The sequence below is a fragment of the Monodelphis domestica genome, chromosome X (genome assembly GCF_027887165.1).
Source record: "Monodelphis domestica isolate mMonDom1 chromosome X, mMonDom1.pri, whole genome shotgun sequence".
Taxonomy (NCBI): Eukaryota; Metazoa; Chordata; class Mammalia; order Didelphimorphia; family Didelphidae; genus Monodelphis; species Monodelphis domestica.
Window position 1 is genome coordinate 2,462,804 of NC_077235.1, and position 16,787 is coordinate 2,479,590.

Consider the following 16,787-nt stretch of genomic DNA (forward strand, 5'->3'; position numbering starts at 1 on the left):
TGTTCAGTTGTGCTCCAAGGAAGCCCTTGACTATCAATGACCCAGCTAGCAGCCAGAGCAGTTTTGGAGCAGCATAGAATGAGCCAGAGGCCAAAGTCACAAAAGCCTGCCCTTTTCTCCCTCCTCTTCAAAGCCCCCAGCCCTCCATGCTTGTATCTGGAAGGTATTCTTTCCTTGATCTACTTGTCCTAGGTCGGTGTCGATGAACATTTGAGATCTCATTCCCAAACTGCAACTTCAAGCTGCCTGTGAGCACCCCCCCCCAATACCTCACACAGTGGAGAAGTGATTCCATTGGGAAGCTAGACAGAGGGGCAGGGCATGCAAAAAATGTCCTCAAGCACTATGGAGAGGGGGAACAAGAGCAGCCCCCTCCCTGCAGCTGGGGCACCCCTGTGCCACACCTCTGCCAACATAGTCCTAGGTCTTAGGACATCTATGACCTCCACACCCAAGTTGGTTGACTGATTCTCTCCCTGGTTTGAGGAGAGTTGAGTTCCAAGCACTCAGCAGCGCAAAAAGAACAAAGGAAAAGGGGAGAACACAGAGTTTCTGCTCTTATTTTCCTCTGTTTAATTCAAAAAGCTCACAAAGTAGATAAGACAGTTAAAAAGGGCAGACAAGAAACATCAAAAGGCCGGTCCTTGGATCACAATAAATACAGCTCTTTATAAGAACCCCACCCCCACACACCCCCAACCCTTCCAGGGACCCAACAAGAGGCATCCCTAGGCCTCATGAGCCACCTGGCCATAGCAGCCCAAGTCCCCTGTGACCCAAGAAGAAGAGCTGAGCAAGAACGCAAAGACAGAGGCAATCTCCAGTGTCATGCTGACTGTATCCCCAGGCTCCAAGTCAGCCAGAAGGGGCATCAGGACTGCTGACTTCAAGAGTTTGGGGAGTGACTGGAGGCGGGAGCACCGGATCATTCTGCCCCTCCTGACTGTTCCGGATCCCATAGATGAAGTAAATGGCAAACCCTGGTGGGGAAAAAGGTGGCTGTGAGGTAGGAGAAGAGTTATTCTCTCCACCAAGAACCCAAGAGGACTAAGAGGAAAATGAAGGAAGGTTGAACATCTGGTCCTCCAAAGGTACCTCTTCTCTTTCCCTGGACAGATACTTACCAATCAACATCCAGACCCCAAATCGGGCCCAGGTGTCAGCTTTCATCTGCATCATGAGATAAACATTGATAAAGATGCTCAGGAGTGGGAGGAGAGGGAGTGCAGGCACCTATGGGGAAAGCAGAATGACAGATGTATCCAGACCAAAGGCTATCGTATAAATCCTCACTGAGGGTGCCTGCCAGGGAGAAAAGCAGGATGGGATCAAAGTATAAAAGCAAATGGGAAGAAATAAGAGAATGAAGGCAGGACAGAGAAGGAAAGCTAGTCTTGGCCCACTGTGGATCCCTGGGTAGTTTAGATCTTCTGGAGTCTCTTCTCTCCATGTAGGTTGGAGAAGGAAACCTCGGAAATCTCTTACCTTAAAATGGAGATAAGTCGGGTTCTGGGGCTGCCTCCAAATGACGACGGTGGTCATGATGGTTAGAAGCAGGAGCAAGGCACTCACAGTAACCCAGGCAGGGTTCCCAGCCATCAGCTCCCTTGACCACTGGGCCAGGACCAGGCACAGACCCGTCAACACCACAGCTACAGGGTGAGAAAAGGAAAAACTCAGGTGAAAGCAGGTGGCAGCATCCCAGGCCCAAGGCACTCCCTCACCAGGAGCCTTCAGCTCTGGGTTCTAGCCCCTGGGCCCCCACCCCCAGGCCCCACTCTACTGCTCACCAAGAATGGAAACAGCTCCATAGACAATATGGCCAGAGAGCTGGGTGGGTGTCAGATTGGATGGGCAGAGCAGGTTCTGCAGGGTCAGGGTCTCCTTCTCAGGCTCTGGCTCCTCCTTATCTTCCTGTGGCCACTGCAACTCCACAGTCTGATTTACTTTGGGCTGCATTATCTCATCAGGCTGGTACCTGGAGCCAGGAAGAAGACGGGTGACTAACACTAGCTCCTATCTAGATAGCCCCCCTCCCCTTAGTCTTTCGGTCCCTGCTCCTCCCTGAAGTCTGAAGCAACACATGGTTTCTTCCAGATGGGGCAGGATGAGAGAATAAGAACCCAAAAGGGGGGGGGGGGAGACACCCACCTGAGGATGAGAACACAAACAGCCACCAGGGAGTAGGCAAGGAGCGTTCCAATTGACATGAGGTCTACCAGATCAGTGAGCTCGAAAAGAAACGCCATCAGGGCTAGCAGTGGGAAAAAGGAGCCATTTTGGCACACCTCCACAACTGTGGGAGTTTGTGAAGGAAGAGGGAAGGGGAGGGAGGGAAGAAGGGCTTTTCACCTGCAACAATGCCTGAGACAATTGTGGCCACAAGGGGAGTGTGTGTACGGGGATGGATTCGGGCGAAAACACGGAACAGAAGGCCATCCTCTGCCATGGCATAGATCACTCGAGGCATAGGGAACATGGAGCCCAGGAGGCTAGAGCAGAGAACAGTGGGTGAGGGAGGGACACACGGCATGGGGAAAGAACTAGCCTGCCCTCTCCCAAGCCTCTCCCCCTCCCTCCTGTAGCTCTGCAAGGGCCAAGTTATTGCCAAGGCTCTGACTGATCTGGACAAAGTACCCATTTAGCACTGACCTGGTGGAGAGGGCACAAAGGGAGCCAACAGCCACAAGGTATTGGGCAGGGGCCCACCCTACATAGTGAAAGGCCTCTGGCAAGGGGCTGTCGGGTTGCAACAGGTAGTATGGCATCATGAGAGTGAGTGCAGCAGAGACACCAAAATAGGCCACGAAGCAGACCAACAGTGAAACTACGATGCCCACAGGGATGGAGCGCTGAGGATCCCGTGCCTCCTCCCCTGGAAGATGGGAAGGTCCAGGGTCAGGGAAATGTGGCCCTTCCCCTAGCCCTGAGAGAAGCTTAATCAAGAACCGCTAAGACCCTTTGGCCTCCCCCAACACCTCCTAAGGTTGAGTGCAAGCCCCACCCAGGACCCAGATGGTAAAGAATGGCATGTTACCAGTCGTAGCAATGCAGTCAAAACCAACAAACGCATAGAAACAGGTGGCTGCCCCACGAAGGATACCATCTGCACCAAATGGCACAAAACCCCCAGAGCCCAAACTTCCCAGGCTGAAATGGAAAAAGAGGAAAGAGGGGAATGAGCCCCAGAGCAAAGGGGCTCCCTCCAGCCCTCTCAGCTCTGACCCACCCTTCCAGAGCCTGAGCTGCCAGGGGCCAGAGGGTTCTGATCCCCATCCTCAAACCCAAATGTCTCTGCCTTATCTGTCCCCCATTCTCAGAGCTCCATAAGCTTGTGCCCAGCTGAGGGACCTCTGGAGTATCTGCAGCAGCAACAATGACTAACAATAATGGCAAGCATGCATGTGATTCAGGATCCTGCTTGAGCTTAAGGCAGAAAGGCTGCTATCAAGGGCTGCCTTTTCTCTGCCAGACCTGTCCCCCCCAAGGTGCCCAAGGCTCTCCATACTCTCTACCTGGAAGTGCCATTCAGCCGAGAGGCAGTCTCTTGATAGTCTTTCTCGGTGAGCTGCCAGTTGTGGACGTGACCCTTGATGCAGCCAGCGATGATGATAAAGCCCAGTACTAGCAGGTTCACACCTGTGAACACCTTGGTCACCAGTGCTGACTCACTGGCCCCTAGAGCCAGCAGCCCTGTGAGGACGGGGAGGGAGGAATGGAACATTAAAGCCGGGAGTAGCCCCCTTCCTTCGGGGCTATCTCTTCTACCCCCACCCCTTTATCTCATGGGCCCTTTCCCTCACCAGTGAGCAGCAGCACAAGACCAAGAGCAAAAAAGTCTGGGTACTCGGCCAAATACCGTGGCACATGCAGGGAGATACTGCCTCGGAGGGCCAATGAAATTTGGTTCCCAATCAGATTGTCAAAGGCAGAGCTCCAGGCCCTAGCCACGCTGGCAGTACCTGAGGGAAAAGAAGGTACAGGAGGGACTGAGGAAGAAGCAGGAGGTCAGAGTGACCTCCTTAACCCCTTCTCTCCTAGCTCCCCGTTAAGACTTGTGGGCTATGCAGCTGTGTACCAGTGCAAACATCTACTGCCACCCAGCTTCCCAAGCCCTTTGCATCCTCTGGACCCTGGCACAGCAAAAAAGCCCATGCATGCTGTGGTTCCCCCCACCCCCATCTTGGGAATCTCTACCAACTCACCAATGACATAGGAGAGGATGAGGTTCCAGCCAGTGGTGAAGGCCCAAAGCTCCCCAACGGTGACATAGCTATAAAGGTAAGCTGAGCCAGTCCGGGGGACCCGGGCCCCAAACTCAGCATAGCAGAGGCCAGCCAGGACGGAAGCCAGTGCAGCCACGAGAAAACAGATCACGATGGCTGGGCCAGCTTTGTCCTTGGCCACTTCACCAGCCAGCACATAGACTCCTGCGCCCAAAGTGCTGCCCACACCTAGGGCCACCAGATCCAGGCTGCTCAGACAGCGGGCAAAGCGGCTCTCCCCCAGGCCTGGCTCCAGGGTCCTTCTCCGAACAAGCTTCTGCCCAAAGCGCCTCAGGGCCTGGCCTAGCATCTTTCCTAGGACTGAAGAAGACCTTCTGGGTCACTAGGGTCCAGCGAGGACTCTTTGAAGGCTCACACTGCCCTTCTCCCAGGAGCTGGGTTTGCTGGGGGTCAGATCACCCACCTGAGAGGGAGAGGATCCCCACAGCCCTCCAGTGAAGGGCAAATGCCAGTGCCTGGCTGGCTGTGGGGACTGCTGGAAGCAGGAGCAGATTTGCCCTAACACTCCCTGCCCCAGGCTTGATCAATCCCATCAGGTCAAAGGCCTGGTCTTCTCCCCTCCATCCAATCCTGGCTGTTCTCTGACTTGAGACTCTGGGGGGAAGGGGCCCGCTCCCGCTCCCGCTCCCACTCCCACTCCCACTCCCTCCCTCGGGGAAGCCTCCATTTGGCCCAGGAGAGTCGGGGGCACTTGAGCATAGCTGACCTCCCAGGATTCCCAGACTCCAGAGTCCTCCCTCCAGGGCTCAAGCCCGGGCCCTTCAATTCTCACCTTAAGCACTGTAGATTGGATCAGCAGGGGCCAACAACCCCGCCTCAAAGGGGCTCTCCCGGCTACCTTTGGGGCAAGATGCTAATCTCCCAGCCCCTCCCCACCCCCACTGGGGGTCAATGGGCGTGGCCCCAAACTGAAAGCCGGGGGAGGGGAAGGGAAACGACTTCTCCCCATCCATCCCCAGGATGACCCAGGAGTGACCAGGGCTCAAGGTAGGGAGGTGGGCCATTCCCAGCCCCCAAGCCCCCAGTGCCTGCATCAGCCTCCATTGAGAGGCCGGGGGAAGGAGGGGGGGGGGGGTTTGGACACACCAATGTCCTGAGCCTCCACACCCGGGAGGAGGCCAGGGCTACCCAAGGCAGAGGGAGCTAAGGGAGTAGGGGTTCCAGGCTCCAGCAACAGGTACTAGCCTGGCAGATGCAACATCCAAGCAAGTCGGGGCTGTAGGGGAAGCCTGGGTGGCAGGGCAAGGCAGGGCGGGGGGTGGGGGGGGTGGGGTGGGGGGGGGTGTCCCGTCCGTCTCGTCTCAGCCCCCGGGCCCCTTGCAGCACACTCACCAACGAGCCCCCGCGCTCTCGATGGGAGGGGAGAGAGCTGGCTCACTCACTGGACCGCTGGGTCGGGCTGGGTAGAGTTGAGGTGTGGTGGGGTGGGGTGGGTTCAGGTGCCCTGGGCTCCTGTCGCCAACACCTCCACTGCCACTGTCTCCTGGCTGCCGCTGCTGCTTGCTGCTTCGTTACAGCTGCTTGGGGTCAGAGCGCGCCAAGTACCCTTTTATATAGGGCTGAGGGGCGGGGCCGACCGCGTCATGGGATCCCCCCCCTCCCCAGCCCGGCCCAGCCCCAGCCCTAGCCCCCAGGCTGGCCAAACCTGCTGCGTTCCAATGGAGGGGGCTGGGGCTGGGGCCGGGGCCGGGGCCGGGACCGGGGCCGGAACCCGAGGTTGCTGCCCACTCTCCAAGGCCAGTCGGCTGGCTGGGCAGGCGGGGGCCGGGCTGGGCCGGGCTTGGGGGGGGGGGGCGGGGGGCGCGCTGGCGGCGGCACACAATCTTCCGCCGTTTCGTCACTGTCTGGTTCGCGGAGCTGGGGAGGCTCCTGGTGGTTCTGGGACTCGGTGGGCTGCTCCGGCGCCCCACAGAGCTGGCCGGGCCTGGCATGGTCAGTCTCTCCCCTGGTCAGAAATGCAGCCCCAAGTGAAAGAGACTCCCTCCCCCCCACCCCCGCCCCCACCGCCGCCACAACATGGCTACTTCGCTACAGCTCTGGGAGCCCTTGGCCCCCAGCCCTCTCCGACGCTCAGGCCACAAGGTGCAGTGCCAGAGATGCGCACAACTTGGACTCACCAGTCCAGAGTTCGAATCCCATTACTGCCAGCTGGACGCTTACTGGCGGTATGTGCCTTTGGCTAAGTTATCCTTTCAGTTTAAATGAGGGGCCGGATGATGGGGGCTGGACCTCTCCCCTCCCGTGTCACTGGCCTTTAGCCCCCAGCCCCCTCCCAACAAGCCCTCTCTAAGGGCCTCCTCGGACCAGGGAGAAGCTAATGAATTGGCCTCCTCCATCCTCCTTGCGGCTTCGTCTGAGAAGCGGCTAAGCAGGACTAGTTACACAATTAGACTTTCAGGGACTCCCTTTGGCAGATGCCTTTCTCTGGTCGTTCCCCCACCCCCACTTCCAGGGAGGGACCGAGACGGCAAGCCGCTGAACAGGGTTTCCCAAACAGACGGAGCTCTCCTAGCACTGGGAAGAAGGCAAGATTCGAATCTCTCCTCGGTCCCAACAGTGGCTTCGGCCAAATGCCTTCAATTGGGTGGGCGGAGCTAGCTTCCATAAGTCCCTCCCTCCCCTCCTTTCAGGTCACCCTCTAAGAACTTCCTTCTATTTCTTGAGGATGCCGAGGCTTGGCCCTAGCAGGGTCACTCCCAGCTAGTCGGTGTCTCTCTCCAGCCAGTCCTTGGCCCTCAAGCACTTAACGACTTCTTTGGGGCATTTATTCGCCTTCAGAATGGCAGCCCCTCGAGGCCAAGGACTGTTTCATGGTGTGCTCTGGGAGCCAGCCCGGTGTCCAGCCGAGTACGCATGCGTGGAGCCTGCCACGCCGGTTTTATTCGAGACCCATGATGCCACTGGCGTAGGGAATCCCAGGTGAGATACTCCCTTCACCCAAACCGAGCAACATGCTGTGCCTGTGGTCTCTGGGACAAGAATGGAACCTTAGGTTTTCCAACTCCGAGGCTGGCCCCTCCGTGCCCGGTTTCCTCCCGTCTCTCGGACCGTGGCAATCAATTCCTGGGTGCTCGCCCCAGGTTCCCAGCTTCCCACCCCCCTCAGTCCGTCCCAGGCTCTCAACTTGGAATAGCTTTTTGACTGCCCAAATCCCACTAAATAAGCACCTCCGATGGTTCCTCCCATTTCCCAGTTCATCTATAGCCTCCGGCCTGGTTTGCCCCATTCCCCCCCCCCCCCAGGCCATCTGCAAGTTCTTCCGGGGATAGATTCTATTTTCATTGCTTGTCCCAGCATTCTAGGCTCCCAGACAACTGCCCTTCCCCCCAGGCTTCCCAGCCATACTCGGTCCGTTGGTCGGTCGGCCTACCAGCAGCCCTCAGCAGGCTTGGAATCCTGCCCTGCCCATTCTCTCTGCCTAGTCTGTCCCCTTTTCTCCTCCCAAAGCCATCGTTCCCTTTGGGCTCCATTCAACCAATATTTCTGAAGCATCTAGTCTGGGCTAGGCCCCTTGTTAAGGCCCCAGGTGACTGGAAAGGGAACCAGGACCAGGCCCAGCCCTCTGGTCATAAAGAAGGGGCTTCCAGAGAGGCCCCGAGAGCCTCGGCTCCCCAGAACGTCCAATGAGCCTGGAGAAGTACATTAAGAGACAGCTGGTTTGCGCTGCAGGTCTAGGGAAGAAGGTCATTGGGGGAAGTATTGGAGATGTGTTTGAAGTACAGTGTAGGAAGGGGGGGGAGGGGGCGGGAGGGGCACAGGGCTCGGCGGAAAGAAAAGACGGGAAGGACTTTAAGAGGCACTGTGGAGACAGTGCGGGGCTTGGAGCACGGAAGACCTCCAACACTTCCTGGCTGGGTGCCCTTGGTTAAGTCACTTAACCTCTGTCTGTCAGCTGTCAAATGGGGATAAGAAGGGTTGCACATAGTAGGTACTGCGCCAAGGCTGGCTCTTATTACAATTTTCCGAGGCATAGAAGGATTATGCCACGAGTCAGCGGCTGGGAAAACTTCTTAACTCCCGCCACCTATTTCTCCGAGTTCAGGGCCGAAATCTCGAAGCAGCCCAGCTTCGTTCGCCAACCTGGCTGGGGCTGCTCTTTTTTCCCTAAAGCCGTTCTAGGCCACCTGCCTCGCTCTCTCGGGCTCCTTCGGCCATCAGCCACAAGCTCCGCAGGCGGGGGCTGGGGGGCGGCCCGTGGGAAAGCTAGCCCCAGGGAGAAGGAAGACCTTTAGGCCGGGGAGCCCATTTAGAAAGCGTTTGCATAACTATGGAAATGACTGGATTATCTGTGGAAAGAATGTAGAGAAAGGAAGAGCTCGGCCCGAGGCTCCAGAAATATCCATCTTAATGGGAAAGATGCAGGAGGTGCTGAGAGAAAAGCCGAAGGACTGGTCCGAGCATGCGCGGACTCCCCGGAAAGCCTACGGATGGAATTGCGCTCGGAGGCGTCCGAGTAAGCGCACCTACTCCGCCTGGAGTTCAAAGCTACCCCCAGTTGTACAAGACTGAAGACACCTTAAAGACCGAGTTGGTCCGTCAAGGCATGGAGAGAGAAGGAGAAAGGGAAGGCTGTCCTCTGTTTCTAAAAGACTGAGGAGAGGGGGCAGCTGGGTAGCTCAGTGGATGGAGAGCCAGGCCTAGAGGTGGGAGGGCCTGGGTTCAAATGTGGCCTCAGACACTTCCAGCTGGGTGACCCTGGGCAAGTCACTTGACCCCTTTGCCTAGCCCTTACCACTTTTCTGCCTTGGAACCAATGCACAGTATTGATTCTGTTAACTGGAAAAAACACAGAACTATTAAATAGTCAAAATCACTCTTTAATCAAGGGCAAAAGGGGTTCAGCGCTAAAAGGCCTCCACAACAGAGCTGCTCTCCACACGAGACTGCACAGAGTCCGCGTTGAACTCTGGTTGCTCTGGTCACTGACCCCTGGGAGGGCCACTGGGCTAGATGGACTCCAGGGAACAAGAGAATTTGGGGTTCCTCTATACCATTTGGGGTGTCCAGGGGCAGGGAAAGATGACTGACATCACTGTGGCTACAAAGGGAATGGGAGGGTTCAAACTACACTGACAGGATAAGATCAAGAGGCTGGGGTGTAAGAGAAGGGGCTGCTTACTATGGATACTGAAGGCTGGTCCCTGCCCAGGTGTGGATCTTCTTGGGGAAAGGTCTGATACAATAGGGGAGACCAAGAGGGCCCTTGGCACAGGTGTATCTCACCCAAGTAGGACTGTCATTCCCCAGAGGGTCTCCCACTCAGTCTGAATCAGCCTGGAATTCCCTTCAGGGTGGATTCTCATGGGAACAGGGAACAAGGACAAGCTTTGGGGTTTCAACCTACAAGCTAGTCCTGAAACTTGGGGCTCACCAGATCCCCCCAGGCCACAAGCTTGGGGTTCCTCCATTCCACGTTGACACCCCCCCTTTTGGTCAAGACTGGACGTTGCTTACCAAACAAATGGACAATGAGTAATGCTATATGGGGTTGGACTCCATCCCTAATGGTGGGAAAGCCTAGGAATACAGGTTCGGGCAATTGGCGTTTGGGGGCATCCCCCATGCCTCCACCGCATTGCCATTTGAGCCAGAAAGGCAGGCCCTCTGCCTTTGGCAAAGACTGGAGCCCATTCCCCAAAGTCTTAAGTCTTTCACATCTGGTGCCTCCTGTCCTCCTGCAGCCTCCTCCTTTGGACCAGACCGATTCACTGCTGCTGCAAGGGGAAACCAGCGAAATCCATAAACACATCCCTTCACAGGGCTTGATCAGCCCCCCAAATGCCTCCTCACACAGAACTGACCCACCCCACACTGCTAGCCTTAAAGCGGCCATCCCGTCCCTCTCATGTGTTGTTTTAACAGTGGCTTTCCCTCCATGACAAAGTTATGTCACTTACATGCTTAATCAGAAAGGCTGCAGCGCTCTAGGCTCTAGAAGTATAAAGGCAGAGAAGAAAATCCCCATCCCAGGCTACTGGGGACTAACTCTGGAAGCCGCCCTGCCTCCTGCCCATCACCCCAACCCCAAACCACGCAGTTTCAGCCTCCAAACTGTGTAAGTTTCAATATTGAAATAACTCCAACAATCTTCAAGATTAAACACGCTTCTCGTTTGCCTTCATTTTAAAGCCTCTCCCCCACCCCCTTTGGGGACGTTGCCACCAGGGTTTCCACCTTTAACTGCTTAACAGCCATAACCCTGCTTAAATAGCTTGGCCTTTTGACTTCTATTAACTACTACCTAGCATGAAAAAAACAATGTGCCAACTGAGTCAGCCAATGCAAAGTCTAGATAAAAATGCCTTAAAATAATTCTTCTGATTTGACTGAGTTGTAGCCTCAGATTAGCTTGGGTCCACAGTTCATTCTCCTGAGTATTTATTCACTGGCAATGAGGACTCATTTACCATTGAGCTTCTGCCTAAATCTGTAGGTGAATGGATTAGCATTCCCAGTCACAAAGGTTCTCTTCTTATCTCCCTGTTTCCTGCCTTGGAGCTCCAAAATGTATAAACTTTACAGGTACTGGGGAGCCATTCAGTGTTCTATCTGAACCTTGTTTATTAAAACTGCTGCTTAGAAGCTGCCTGAATACAGAGGTTGAGGGGACATGACAGAGGATAGACTCTAAATGAACACTCTAATGCAAATACTATCAACAAAGCAATGGGTTCAAATCAAGAGAACATCTAATGCCCAGTGGACTTACGCGTCGGTTATGGGGGGTGGGGGGGGGGGAAAGAGGATGATCTATGTCTTTGACGAATAATGCTTGGAAATGATTAAATAAAATATATTTTAAAAAAAAGGAAAAAAAACTGCTGCTTAGAATCTACTACTTATGTGCAAGGCCTTCCCCCTTTGGGCACTGATGTTTTGCCAGGTTTTCCTTATGCTCCAAACTCTTCCTTTTAAGAAAAGGGACCCCTTTGAATTTGCTCACTCATTCGTAATGGCTAAACATTTCTATCTGCCTCCACAATTTCCATATTTTCGGCCTTGCCTTCCTGAGGCTTCCTGCATCATACAATGACAGAACATTTGCTATTAACAGGAGAAAAGTGGGAAGTAACTTAAAATGGAGGAGAAAAGCTCCTGTAATTTGGAATATTAATGCCACACGTAAATTGGCCATGATCAGCCATCTGGAGAACTTGGCCCTTCCATTGGCCCATGTGACTGTATCCTAACCCATTTTCCTCCATAGCATTTCTTTTGGTAAAACTTCCCTTTCATGGGTTTTACACTCTTCATCCCCAGGCCAGAACTGGGGGGGTGGGGGTAGGGGGGTAGGAAGGGCCGTAAAATCCAGGGCATTCCTAGAAATGTCTTAGGAGTTTCCCAGGTGAGGAATTCCTTTCTCTATTAGCGGTCATGTGCCAATGATCATCAGAAATAATGCGCACAAAACTATCAGGTCTCTCCACTTCCAAAGTAAAATTAGTTCTCAGTATTCTCTGGTCTTTTCAAACAAAAACTTATCTATTGGAATGGTTGCACTCTGGAAATTGACCTTCAAAATGCCCCAAATCAGGTTATAGTTGATGATGCTTTTCCTTTTTCAAAAACTCAAACTGGTAGCATTTTCTCTCCAAAAACAAAACTTAGGGTTACTAAGGAAAAGGTTCAAAATTTCCTCTAACTCGGAACACCTCTACGATTCCCTTCTCTTTTTCCTTTTTTTTCCCTTTTAATTTATTTTTGTCTCCAAATCTACCTTTCTCTTAGCCTGGCCTCGAACCACTTTGGTCTAAGGCTAAAGACACTACTTGAGAGGAAATTTGTTGGTCAGTTTAAAAATGTTCCGGGTTTCCCCACCATTCAAAGTGCTGCCTTTTCCCCTATATTTCTTGTCATTTATAACAATTCAATGACCAGTCAGGCCTGTAGCTGACCATCCTCAATTGAACTTTCTTTACTCCAGAACTCTCACACACGTTTCTCTTTGGAAACAAATTGGAAAAAATGTGAAATGACAACCCTCAAATAACCAAGTTAATCCCTAGAATAAAATGCATCTTATTGCTAATACTAACTGCACTTGATACACAATGTTCCACACATTAACCAGACCCAAACTTTGGGGAGACAAAATGAGACCTTAGAGTTAAGAATTTCTGGACTTCCTTTTGTCTCCTGCTGGATGTTCCCAGCTCCAGATCGCAGCTCTGGATGGCCTCTTCAATTTTGGGGAGGAATTCCTTGTTCACAAAACTTTATGACCATTTAAGCCTCAAGCCACAGAACTTCAATTCATGAAGAAACTTTCTCTATGTTAGTCAACTTACTCAGACTCTCAATTGAACCCTCAGGCTCTCTCACTCCAGCTCAGCTTCCCATTCAAAGCTTTCAGCCAACCACTCATGCTTCTGAACTGCTCTCCTGGCCCTCACCTCCAGCATAGACACTGCTGCACTCACACAGGCACCAACACACACCCCCAAAATCTAATTAAGCTCCGAGATAGTAACCAGGTTGAACCAGACTCCATGTTGTCCAATATGCCTTGGGGCCAGACTCTGCCATGGCCAGCCATCTTCTCATCTTCCATGCCCAAACTTTGCAGCACCCGGGTAGCTCTGGACTAATGCAGCTCTCTGTGTACCCCACAGACTCCTGCTTAACAATCCCTTAATTAATGAGTGAGTCACTCCCAAATACACAAGATGGGAGTCCTACCTCTGAGAGCCACTTACCTGGCCCTCTGCTAACCGGACTCCTGACTCAACCCCAAACGGGCTGTGTGGGAACCTCACATCTCAGGGTCCTCGTTAGCAGGAGGGCTCAGGCAGCCGGGACTTTGGATCTCACTGGGGCCTCCATTAATGTCAACTGGAAAAAACACAGAACTATGAAATAGTCAAAATCACTCTTTAATCAAGGGCAAAAGGCCAGCGCTAATAGGCCTCAGCACTAATAGGCCTCAACAACAGAGCTGCTCTCCACACACGACTGCACAGAGTCCAAGGATGGAACTCTGGCCGCCCTGGTCACTGACCCCTGGGAGTGCCACCGCTCAAGATGGACTCCAAGTGTTGTGGGGGTAAAAAGGTGCACCCCTGGGGTTCGGGAAGGATACCTTTTGCAAGCATGCGAGACTCCAAAACTTAGCTTAAAAATAAAAAGAGAAATGTATTAATTTAGAAAGTAATGTTGAGAATGGCCAGGAGGATAGTACAGGTGGAACAGCAAGATGGAAGGCTGCTCCTTGGGAGGACAGCATGGATGGAAAAGCTGTCCCCCAGACGACATCAGTTCTGGGGATTTTATCAAGGTGTAGCCTGGAGGTGCATCTCTCTGTCCATCTTAAATCTAAAGGAGGACAATCATGTCAGGGTCCTATCAGGGTCATTGGATGTTTTTAGGCTAAGAGTCACAAGGATGTAAGGGAGCAAAGGAATTTCACTGATAATAGTTTGCCTGAGCTTCTGGGGGGTACAGTGCCCATGTCACAAGGAACAAAAGAATTTGGGGATCTTCTATACCATTTGGGGAGTCCAGGGGCAAGGCAAGATGATGGACATCACTATGGCTGCAAAGAAAATGGGAGGGTTCCAACTACACTGACAGGATACAATCAAGCTTCGGAAAGGAATCATAGCTAGAGACTAGGGTGTAAGAGAAGGGGCTACTTACAATGGATACTAAAGGCTGGTCCCTGCCCAGGTGTGGATCTTCTTGGGGAAGGGTCTGATACAATAGGGGAGACTCCCTAAGACCAAGAGAGTCCTTGGCATAGGCTTAGTCTCACCCAACTAGGATTGTCATTCCCCAGAGGGTCTCCCACTCAGTCTGAAAGTAGCCTGGGATTCCCTTCAGGGTGGATTCTCATGGGAACAGGGAACAAGGACAAGCTTTGGGGTCTCCAACTTATAAGCTAGTCCTGAAACTTGGGGTTCATCAGATCTCACTAGGTCACAAGTTTGGGATTCCTAGATTCCATGTTGACAATTCCAAGATGGAAGATGAGGGCTTAAAAAAAAGACTGGGGAGAGCCATGCAGGTCTGTGGGCAGATAAGAAAGAGCCATCCCAAGGAAGAGATTAAAAATACATTCAAAAGAGGGTCTAAGTGCTGGAGGAGGCAGAAGGATTCCCAGCCCCTTCTCAATGAAAGCTAAGTCATGTGAGGTAAGTAAAGGCAGGGGACAAGGATGGCCTCGGGAGAAGGGCATGAAACGGCTAAGAACAGAGTAAAGGGGTCCAGGGGAGCCCATCAATTTGTAGAGGGGGAAATAAAGTGAAATTCCTGACGACTCAGTTTGGTTTTCTACTTCCTGACTCTTCTGGGATACCCACCAGCCTTGTAGCAGGAGCAAGAACTGAAGAATCAGATAATGGCAGCTCCTAGGGGAAGAAGATTTTCAGGGCCTGAATCCTTACCGTAGGAGACAGAGGGGGCCATTTATTGACTACCTACTGTGCCAAGTGCTGCAGCTAGAAAGGAGGCCCTGGACCCCTGCTTTCCAGGAGCTCCAAGTCTCACTGGATGGACCACATGAAGACAACTGCAGAAAACCCAAATGAGAAGTGGGGGTTGTCTCAGAAGGAAGGGGACCAGGAAAGGCTCTTTGAGAATGTAGGACTTGAAGAAGGCCAGAGAAGATAGGAGGCAAAGATGAGAAGGGACACGGCTGCATGCAGCAGGGATAGCCAGAGAGAACTAGGAAAAGACAGAGGCCCAGGGCAGGCAGTTCAGATCTCAGAAGTGGGGCAGCTCCAAGAGGTGGTGAGATCTACACTCTCAAATCCCTTGCCTCTCGAAGTGCCTGCCATTCCACACTCCTAGGTCACCCCTACCATCCATTTTTCTGTTCCTGCTCCAGGATTGGGCTAAGGCCCAGATGGTGGGACATCTGGAGAACGTTAGGACATGCAGTTGATTTCATCCTGTGATGGGGCTGAAGTGGGGTAGAGAGATTGTTATGACTGAGGAATCCTGTTACTAGGCTGTTAGAGGGCTCATTAAAATGAATAATTAGGTCTCTGGGGAGGATGGCAAGGGAGGACAAGTAGGGGAACACTGCGGCCTAGTCTCTGAGATAGATAGTTGGGAAGCTGGTAGATGGCCAAAACAAGAAGGAGAAGAAGACAGTGAGAATGGGGTGCGAAAACTCCAAACCAGAGAGCTCATTAAGAAATAAGAAGAGTTGACCTTCAAGATTTCCAAAGTGCTTGGCATACAGGACTTCAGTTGAGGAATAGTGGCAGAGGAATGCCCTGGAAGAGACAATGAGGAGCAGATAGTACGTCCCCACCCCCCACCCCTTGAGTCAGGAAGAGTGGGAGGACCAGCTTCCACTGGAGCTCATTAGAAGGAATGTGATTTCTGGTAAAGGGAGGAAAATGGTGGTTGAAAATCTGGGGGATGAAAGGGAGCTTAGAGGACAGAGGAGGCATGGGAGAGTTGGGCAAATCGAGTTGGAGTGCAGTAGAGCTGATGCTTCAGGAGGAAGCAGGGTGAGCAGGCTGCTTTGCCATTAAGATGGGGAAATGGGCAAAACTGAAGATGACCTGCCAGAGCTAGAACTTCAGTGAAAGGGAACTTACCATCTTGATCTGCCCCAGAGTTTAAAATTTAATTTAGAACTGTTGGCTGTGTCTGGAACCCGTCCTTCTGGAGCTGACTCTAAGGATCAACAAGAATGACCACCACATCTTAGAACCTGTGATAGGGAAAGAGGACAGTGGGGCATAGGCTAGCTCCCAACCTAGATTTGGGGAAAGTGCATTCCAAGTAGCTCAGAGAAAGGAGAGCATACAAGAGCAGCATAATTTTATAAGAGTAATGTCAGAAGGGGGCAGCTAGGTGGCTCCATGAAGAGAGCTCCAGACCTAGAGATGGGAGTCCTGGCTTCAAATCTGGCCTCAGGTACTCCCTAGCTCTGTGACCTTAGGCAAGTCACTTCACCCCCATTGCCTAGCCCTTCCTGTTCTTCCACCTTGGAACCAACATACAGTGTTGATTCTAAGATGGAAAGGAAGGGCTTAAAAAATAAAAGAATAATGTCAGAAGTGCTACTACAGCTCACAACAAGCCATGGGTATGGATTAATGCCAAGGTCTTTTGAAAAACCTTGCTGGGGGAAAAGAAACTTGAAAAAGGGAAAGGATCACTGGTGAACTGTAAGACAACAGATAACAGAGAGAAAGCGAACGATTCAAACTCTTATTTTGTTTCTGCTCTCTCTTCTAGGGAGAATGATCCCTGGGCTGGGAAAGACTGACCAAAAGTGGATGAAATTCGAGAAAGATTAAAAGATAGAAGAGAAAACCTAGCTGCCCCTGATGAGCTCAAGGTCCAAGGTCCAGATACACAGCATCAGCATCATCGTAGCTAACATCTGCAGAGCACCTCCCATGTGCCAGGCACTGTGCTAAACACTTTACAATTATTACCATAACCCTGAGGGGTGGGTGCTCTTATTATCCCCATTAAGACAGAGGTAAAGTCACTTGGCTTCACACAGCTGGTGTCTAAGGTAGGATTTGAACTCGGGTT

The 16,787-nt window shown here is 52.4% G+C and overlaps 2 protein-coding genes across 2 annotated transcripts in view; both read right to left on the reverse strand.

The window, feature by feature from the left end:
• Nucleotides 1-549: 549 nt before the first annotated feature.
• Nucleotides 550-5,823, reverse strand: SLC7A3 (solute carrier family 7 member 3). Its single transcript, XM_001368033.3, has 12 exons — nt 5,619-5,823; nt 4,206-4,586; nt 3,804-3,962; nt 3,516-3,693; nt 3,038-3,150; nt 2,653-2,875; nt 2,353-2,492; nt 2,152-2,254; nt 1,791-1,978; nt 1,486-1,652; nt 1,125-1,233; nt 550-980 (listed from the first exon to the last, which is right to left on the reverse strand). The coding sequence occupies exons 2-12, from the start codon at nt 4,573-4,575 to the stop codon at nt 856-858; spliced, it is 1,875 nt and encodes a 624-aa protein (XP_001368070.1). The 5' UTR covers nt 4,576-4,586; nt 5,619-5,823; the 3' UTR covers nt 550-855.
• A 3,264-nt stretch (nt 5,824-9,087) lies between these two features.
• SNX12 (sorting nexin 12) overlaps nt 9,088-16,787 on the reverse strand; it is a 59,155-nt gene continuing 51,455 nt past the window's right edge. The window contains exon 5 of the mRNA XM_007507599.3: nt 9,088-10,000. Coding sequence (XP_007507661.1) covers nt 9,992-10,000 — 9 coding nt within the window. The 3' untranslated portion in view covers nt 9,088-9,991. The remainder of the gene's footprint in view (nt 10,001-16,787) is intronic.